The following is a 9,250-nucleotide window of genomic DNA, read 5'->3' as shown; positions in this document are numbered from 1 at the left end:
TACTTTTGAATTAAAAAAGGAAAGGGAAGAGGAGAGCCGTTGATCTAAAGGATCAACGGCTGGGATTAAACGGGTTAAATGGGGGAACGGGTTTGGGTATGATAGAAAGGGTATGGGTCGAGTAGACGTGTTAATTGGGCTGGGTAATTGGGTTTTTAAATTGGGGCTGAGATGTAGTGCCAAATTGGCTAAAATTGAAATGCAATAAAGCCAAATTGTAAATAGCTAATTTTCCCCTTTTAATTTTACAAAAATGGTAATACTGATTTTAAAAACAAATTAAACATACTGGATAAATAAGTATTAAATAAATATTAATTAAAAAAAAGTTGGGACTAATTATATAAACGTAAAATGTCATAAATCACAAGATGGGCTATAATTGCAATTACATGCAATTTAGCTTTAAAAATACCAAACAAATTTGTAAAAATATACAAAAAAATTACCTTAATTATATTTGGTGTAAATATGAGAATAAAATAAGTTATTAAAAAGAAATAATAATTTTGGGAATTATTATTGGATTTTGTACTGTTAAAATAAGGAAAAATACCAAAACTCTTGGGAATGCTTATATATGCATGTATATGCTATTTTGAGGATATTTTGGGTATAAAAATACATAGGGAAAAATTGGGTATCAACAATACTTCGCTAGCAACTTCTCAAAGGCTCGATTACAGAAGTGGGTGCCTCCGTCACTGATGATAGCTCTCGGTGTCCCAAAACGGGTGAATTTGTTCTTCTTCAAAAACCCCACCACCACTCTTGCATCATTAGTGGGTAATGTTGCAGCTTCTACCCATTTGGAAACATAATCTACAGCAACAAGTATGTACTTATTGCCAAAGGAGCTGACGAAGGGTCCCATGAAGTCAATCCCCCAGACATCAAACACTTCCACCTCTTGAATCGGGTTCATTGGTATCTCATGGCGACGGGAAATTTTCCTGGTTCGCTGACATTCATTGCAGCCCTTCACCCATTGGTAGGCATCTTTAAACACTGTTGGCCAAAAGAAACCGGCCTCTAGCACTTTCGCAGCTATCCTGACTCCTCCGAAATGCCCTCCATACGTCGATGCATGACATGCCTGCAAAACAGAAGATTGTTCTATCTCGGGGACACACCTTCGGATCATATTGTCAACAAATATTCGAAACAGATAAGGTTCATCCTAATAATACATTCGGCAGTCACGATAAAACTTTTTCTTTTGTATAGAGGAAAGATCATAGGGAACTATACCACACGCCAGGTAGCTTGCAAAGTCTGCATACCATGGCACTTCCTCAAGACTTGTAGCGAGCAGTTGCTCGTCTGGAAAGGTTTCAAGAATGTCCTCAACCTCATTTGAACTTTCAGCTCCCTCAAGTCGTGATAGATGATCAGCGACTTGATTCCCTGTGCCCTTACGGTCACGAATTTCGAGGTCGAACTCTTGCAGTAACAGCAACCAACGAATCAGGCACGGTTTTGACTCTTTCTTCTCAATCAAGTACCTGAGAGCTGCATGATCAGTGTATTTGAGCCGATCAGATATGATCTGAATTTATCGAAAGCAAACACCACAGCCAACATCTCCTTCTCAGTCATAGTGTAGTTCAGCTGGGCTCCACTCAGCGTTCTATTGGCATAGTAGATTGGATGCATTAGTTTGTCTTTCTGCTGTCCCAGCACTGCCCCCACTGCGTAGTCACTGGCATCACACATGAGTTCAAATGGCTGCTCCCAATCGGGGGCAACGATGATGGGTGCTGTGACCAGCCTCTTTTTTAGCTCCTCGAATGCTACCCTGCAATCATTAGAAAACAAGAAGAGGTGATCTTTTTCTAACAACTTACAGAGAGGGTTGGCAATTTTTGAAATGTCTCTTATGAATCTCCGGTAAAAGCCAGCATGCCCGAGGAAGCTCCTGATTGCCTTGACTGAAGTTGGAGGTGGCAGCTTTGTTATCACGTCAACTTTAGCGCGATCCACCTCAATTCCTTTACTTGACACCCGGTGCCCCAAGACTATACCCTCTTATACCATGAAATGGCACTTCTCCCAATTAATAACCAGGTTAGTCTCAATACACCATTTCAGTACCCGAGTCAGATTTATAAGGCACTCATCGAATGAGTTCCCCAAATCATCCATGAATACCTCCATTATGTCCTCTACCATGTCAGTGAATATGGCCATCATGCACCTTTGGAATGTGGTGGGTGCATTGCATAGGCCAAATGGCATCCTCCGAAAGGCATAGCCATAAGGGCAAGTGAAGGAGGTCTTTTCTCTGTCCTCAGGTGCAATAGAGATTTGATTATACCCTGAGTACCCATCCAGAAAATAGAAGTGCGACCTCCCCACCAATCTGTCTAGCATCTGATCAATGAAGGGAAGTGGGAAGTGGTCTTTCCAGGTGGCCAGGTTTAACTTTCTATAGTCCATGCAAATTCTCGAGCCTGTGACGGTTCTCGTAGAGATCAGTTCATTGTTATCATTTTTAACCACTGTCATGCCATCCTTCTTAGGCACACATTGCACCGGGCTAACCCAGCTGCTGTCGAAGATTGGAAAAATGATTCCCGCATCCAACCACTTTATCACTTCTTTCTTCACCACTTCCTTCATGTCGGGGTTCAGCCTTCGTTGGTGTTCCCTGGAAGGTTTATGTCCCTCTTCCAGTAGAATCTTATGCATACAATAGGCGGGGCTAATCCCCTTAATGTCTGCCATGGTCCACCCAATGGCAGTCTTACACTCCTTGAGTACCTGCAAGAGTTGTTGTGCCTGCACATCTAACAAACTAGATGAGATAATAACAGGTAATGTGGAGTTAGGTCCAAGGAACTCATACCTGAGATGGGCGGGCAGTGGCTTCAATTCCAGCTTTGGTGGCTCTTCAATGGATGGCTTGGCTGGAGGAGTTTCTCTGTTTTCTAAGTGTAAGGGCTCAAATTCAGGAGTTCTATCCCAGAACCCTCTACCCTCTAAAGCCAATACCCATTCCGCCAGTTCTTCCCCATTCACCTCATCTAAATTCATCAGACATGCAGTAAGAGGGTCCTCAATAGTCAGCATCTCATCATCAGTTTCTACAATTACATCCACGGCATCAATAAGAGAGTAATTGGCGAATTCACTTGGTCGCCTCATAGATTTTTGCACATTGAATGTTATCTCTTCATCGTTCAATCTCATCTTGAGCTCCCCAGTCTCACAATCAATGAGAGCTCTCCCAGTTGCCAAGAATGGCCTTCCCAAAATTATTGGGATCTCTTCATCCACCTTGCAATCTAGAATCACAAAGTCTGCAGGGAACAGAAATTTCCCTACCTGAATCAACACATCATCTAAGATACCAGATGGTCTTTTCACGGTCCTGTCCGCCAGCTGCAACAACATCAAGGTGGGTCTGGATCTTCCAATCCCCAACCTCTTATAGATCGCTAGGGGCATAAGATTTATACTCGCCCCTAAATCACAAAGTGCCTTGGCAAAAGCAAAATTACCAATAGTGCAGGGAATTGTAAAGCTCCCTGGGTCTGATAGCTTCTCAGCAATTGGTCTAGTAACCACTGCACTGCAGGTCTGAGTAAGCGTCACCATGGCCAAGTCTTGGAAATCAAATTTCCGGGACATCAAGTCCTTCATCATTTTTGCATAACCAGGCATCTCTTTCAAAGCATCTATCAATGGAATATTTGCCTGGATTTGTTTCAGCATCTCCAAGAATTTCTTGTATTGCTCCTCTTTTTGGTACTTGGCCAGCCTCCGAGGGAATGGTGCGGGAGGTCTCTTCTTTCCAATGATTTGGGATTGCTCTTTGTCAGCTGCCACCTCAACTACCTGTTCCTGGGCTGTCTCAGCTTCATTCTCAGCCTCAATCTGAATGTTCTGTTCTTCTTGGGCAGGCTGGACTGTCACCTCTGTCAGTTTCGTTGACTCATCTAGCTCAATAGGCACTGGTATAAGTGTCTCAGCCTGTCTGCTTTCTCGATCCCTCTCTTGCTCCACGTCTAAGTCTCTGCCATTACGTAGACTCACTGTCATCAGCTGCTTCGGGCCTTGATCTTTTGGATTTATTTAAGTATCTGCAGGTAATGTCCCATGAGGACGATTTTTTAGAGACATCGAAATCTGGCCCATCTGCACTTCAAAATTCTTGATAGCTGAATCATGTGCATCTACTCTTTCACTAATTTTTGCATTAGACCCAATAACCTGCTGCATCATTGCCTCAAGTCTAGTAAACCCATCTTCCTACCGTCCACCACGCTGTTGCTGAGGAGGATGATACCCCTGCTGCTGATTTTGATTATTGTATCCCAGTGGCCTTTGGTAAGGCGCCATATTATTGGGAGGTCTCATTCCTCCCATGTTTCCATTGTTGAACTGTGGCTGGACTGGCCTGTATGGCTGCTGCTGCTGCTGACCCCAATTTTGACCACCATGTCTCTAGCCTCCATAGTTAGACACATAATTCATGTCTTCAGGGTAGTGATAATGATCACTTTCTGAATTCCTTTGGTTACCAATTGGCTGACTAATGAAGATGTGCATAAGCCCCCATTGGTAGTGTCTACAATATGTACCTGCTGCTTCTGCCCTGATTCTTCCACCTCTTTGGTGAGTATACTCATCTGTGTCATTAACGTAGCCATGTTTTCAGCAAGAGTGTTGGATGGATCTAGGGGCACTGAGTGAACCACTGGAGTAATAGGTGCGCTCCTTGTTGTCCACCCCGAATTCTGAGCCATCTTATCAAGCAGACTCTGGCCTTCCCTCCATGTTTTTCTCAAAAATGCTCCACCAGCTGAGGCATCAACATTACCTTTCACGCTATCAGACAATCCCATGTAAAATCGCTGACCCAACATCAGATTTGGAATACCGTGGTGCGGACATATAACTAGCATCCCTTTGAATCATTCCCATGTTTCATGCAGTGTTTCCATTGGTCTCTGTTTGAAACTCAAAATTTCATCAATTTATTGAGCAGTCTTGTTGGGTGGGTGGAACTTGTTCACGAATTGCTTGACTAACTCCTCCCAAGTTGTTATGGAATTAATGGGGAGTGAGTTTAGCCAGGTCTGGGCAGTTCCTATCACTGAGAATGGAAACAATAATAGCTTGATTGCTTCCTGAGATACGTTGGGCTGCCTTTGAGTTTTGCAGATTGACAGGAAATTCTTCAAGTGTTGTTGAGGATCTTCGACATGTGACCACGAAAATAGTCCCTTGTTTTGCAACAAGTGCAGCATGTTGTTCGTGATTTGGAACGATTCAGCCTGTATTTGTGGGACTGAAATCGCTCTGGCCAGATTTTCAGCTACGGGTTGTGCCCAGTCATAGAAAGCAGCCTCTGGCACAAGAGGTGCCACAGGCGCTATTGGTACAGCTGGGTCTTCTTCGTGATCTCCCATGTTTGGTTCGATTTGTTCAATTGTTTGTTGCTGTTTGCTTTTCTGATTGGCCCGGTTCAAGGCCTTAAAAACTTTCTCGGGATCAGATAAAGCTTCGAATACTTCACCAGTTCGTGATGAGTTTCTAGGCATGCACATGTACAACCAAGTCAACAAACGTTAAAATTTCAATGTAAAGATTGGGTATAGAGAAAACTGACTACACTAAGAATTTTTGTATTTCTTTCAATTGTAATTGATAACACCGTTAATCCCCCGGCAACGGCGCCAAAATTTGATCATGCCCAACTATGCCTTATAAAAAGGACACGCGGACATTGCAAATATAATCTGAGTATTTAGCCTAGAGTCGAACCCACAAGGAATTAACCTATCAATTACTCTCGTTAGACTTACTAAATTCTATGGAATCAACTTGCCAAACGTTCTGAATAACAATTGATGATGTTTCTACTAACTAAGAATGAATGTAAATAAGCAACTAAAAACTAACTATGATTAAGTTGTAAACAATTAAGAGAAGGTTCTAAGGTTATGATTTCCCCTATTGATGGAATCCCTTCCGGTTATTTGTCACATAGAATTCCCTAATCATCTCTATCAATCATTAGCACTCTTATTACCGTAAATCTCTCCCGAGTAATCACGATAATTTACTAGACGCACTCTCCCGAGATACGCTAGCTAGCTTTGTTTATTACAGCTCACTTTAGATTGCACCCAAGGCTTCGTTATCCCTAATCCCGCCTTTAAACCCTCAGTTATTGATCCCTCATGTACTTTGGGAGAGGTGTTGTTCAATAATTAACCTAAATATGCACTCTCTCCCGAGTTATGCACACTAAATAGGCACAGCTAATTGAGGATCCAATCAATTAACTACAACAAGCACATAGTTGAACAAATAGAGATTAAACCGGGCAAACTATATTAACATAACAAGAAGTTCATCCTTCAATAGGTTCCATCAAAACCCTAGACTAAGAAATTAGCTACTCATAACAAAACAAGATAAAACTACTGAATTATTCATAATGGGTAATTGCAATAATAAAGAGAAGATAGAAGAACTCTAATGTTTTGTTGCTCTTCTCACACTTGTTCTTGCCTCCAAAGTAGTCTCAAAAAACAAGCATTAACATGTCTTGGGCGAGATTCTAAAGTTTATAAGGGTTTGGAACAAGTGTTCCCCGAATTACACTTTGGTCCCCAAACTTTCTGACGAGTGAAAAGTTCACCGCGGTCGCGGCAAGACCGCGGCTCGACCGCGATGAACGCTGAACATTCTGGCCCGAGTACTTGATATGCCGCGGTTCCACCGCAGTCGCGGTGGATTTCACTCAGCCCATTTTTTGCTTCCTTATGCTCGGGTACTTCTTGATGTGGGCGTTTTCTTCACAATATTGACTCCAAAACACTTCGTAGTGCTTCCTCACTTAGATTATTCCCTGAGATGCAAAAGAACACCAATTAGAGCATTTTGTTATCAATTTGCCTATAAATAATATCAACAGCATATAAAGAGAGACAAATTTAAACAGTTTTGATTTCAAAAGAAAACAAAGTCTAAGACATAGAACTTGTAGGCAGAATTGCACCCAGAAAACAAGCAAGGTTCATGCTCAAACACACAGTTCAAATGAGTTGAAGTCTGGTTAACAGTCTAGTTAAGCTAGGTATTCAATGCTAGTATTTAGGAAAGCCAAACAATCAGAACACTAACATGAATTTCAGACATGTTAGAAAGCAAATTATCAAACATATAAACGACAGAACCAAAAGCCTAGTGACAATACAAGTTCAAAAGGCTTAAGACTGATTGACTACTCAACCTTCTAACATTGTTCTCAAGGTTCTCAAATTCAGAATAGGTACAGAACATACAGGAGGCAGATTGAGCATATTTTCTTAAGAGGATTCATATTATTCAAAACAACTAATCAAAATTAATAGTGTTAACTATATGATTAAAAGAAAAGCATGTATACAGGTAGAATCATGCTTAGAGATGGATTTAGACATGCTGGATTATAAACACAGATCAGGAACACATAAAAATGGTATGACAAAGGATAGTCATTCACCAGTTAAGCGAGCAAAACCAGAATAATACCACGAAGTTGAGAATCCAGAATGTTTGGCCTTGGCTTTCAGCCGGCCAAGACCAGTAGTAAGCGAGAGAACAGAGAGAGTATAGAACCAGAAACTTTAAATTTTAGCGGGAGTCTATAGAGTTCGAGTCTTATTCAAAGGGGGGGAGGGAAAAGGGTTTAAATAGTATTCAATTAGGCAAATAAATAAGGGAAGAAATCAAACATACACAAATAAGGAAAGAAATTTAACCCACAATCAATTGTATAGAGTTCGGTAAGTTAACAGAGCATAATAGCGTGTAATCAGGCGAGTAACACTTAGAATAAGGAAGATATCATATGGAATCAATTAACAATCAGGTTCAAGGCAAAATAAGGTAAAGGAATAAAGAAAACATGGTAGATTGAACGAAATAAGAAAAATATCAGTACCATGCAAGAAAGGAAAGATTAAAAGTCTCAAACCCTAGTTTTAGGTAAAATATACAAAATTGGCAGTAATAACAAGCAAAGAGATGCATATAGGCATATAGACAGAGAGTTTAATATAATAATTAAAGAATCAAACAGATTTGGTTTGATTTCGCAGAATCAAAAATCCCTAATTTAGGGTAAGTAAAAATCAGTCAGAAATTAAAGAAGAGAGTTATAATAAGATGCACAGACACATATAGACGGAAAAATTAAGGGAAAAATAATCAAAGAATCAAGAACCAAATTAGATCTTGAAAGATCTGAACCCTAGTTTTAGGGTAAGCAGAAAATCGCGAAGAATCTCATAGATTCATACCATAAAGAAATGAGAACGAACACGGATGGAAAGAGGTCAAAGATTTGAACCAGATTTGGTTCGAATCTCTTAAGATCTGCTTGCCATTTTAGGCAAGCCATTAGGAAATACCAAATTCGGGTAGCCAGTAAGGAGAAGGGGCCTAATAAGGTAAGGAATCATGGATTGATTCCATTTTTGGGTTTAGAATCAGGGAGGTTCGCTTGACGGCGCTAGGGTTTTGTGAGGAAGATAATGAAGGAGAGGGAGTGTATAGAGACGGCGGGTTGGGGTAAAATGATTAGGGTTTGGGCGGATGGGTATAATTAAAAGGGGTGAGGTGATATGAGTCGTTGATCTTCAGAGATCAACGGCTGTGATTTAAAAAGGGAATTGGGTCGGGGTTTTAAACGGGTATGGGTCTGGGTATTGTGTCTTTGATACGGGCTGGTGTATTGGGTGTATGATGTGGGCTAGTGTATTGGGCTGGGGTAATTGGGTAGTGTAGGTAATTGGCCTAGGTCCGAAATTGGGGTTTTAGGGGGGGCTATATTTTAAATACCCAATTTAACAAATAAATAATTTATAAAAAATAATTAATAAATAACAACAATATCACTTGTGCATGAAAATAATTTAAAATAATTACTTAACATTATAAAAATATAAAAGTCAATATTTGTGTAAATAATGTAATTATGCATATATATGGGCTATTATTGAAAAAATATGCAATTTTAGCCTAAGGATGCAAAATAAGTATACATAAAAATATTTAAAGCTTAATATGGATATAAATGATGAAAACTTAAATAATGAATCATTATAAAATTATTTGTGATGCAACTAATAATTATTTATATAAAAATGCAGGAATAAATTGATTAAAAGCCTTTAAAAATTATAAAAAAAATTATGGAAAAATACTTTGGTGATGCTCATGCACTACTTTGAAGGTATATACGTGTATT

At 40.1% G+C, this 9,250-nt stretch overlaps 1 protein-coding gene across 1 annotated transcript in view; it reads right to left on the bottom strand.

Moving 5' to 3' along the window:
- The window catches only part of LOC109224136 (gamma-tubulin complex component 5-like), a 32,278-nt gene extending 27,907 nt beyond the window's left edge, over nt 1–4,371 (bottom strand). Inside the window, exons 1-2 of the mRNA XM_019388725.1 lie at nt 4,259–4,371; nt 3,841–4,018 (exon numbers count right to left, since the gene is read on the bottom strand). Of these exons, the coding sequence (XP_019244270.1) occupies nt 3,841–4,018; nt 4,259–4,371 (291 nt within the window). The remainder of the gene's footprint in view (nt 1–3,840; nt 4,019–4,258) is intronic.

Source organism: Nicotiana attenuata, chromosome 3, assembly GCF_001879085.1.
Source record: "Nicotiana attenuata strain UT chromosome 3, NIATTr2, whole genome shotgun sequence".
NCBI classification, from domain to species: Eukaryota; Viridiplantae; Streptophyta; class Magnoliopsida; order Solanales; family Solanaceae; genus Nicotiana; species Nicotiana attenuata.
The sequence above is the reverse complement of the archived record's forward strand: the minus strand, read 5'-3'. Positions and strand labels throughout refer to the sequence as shown.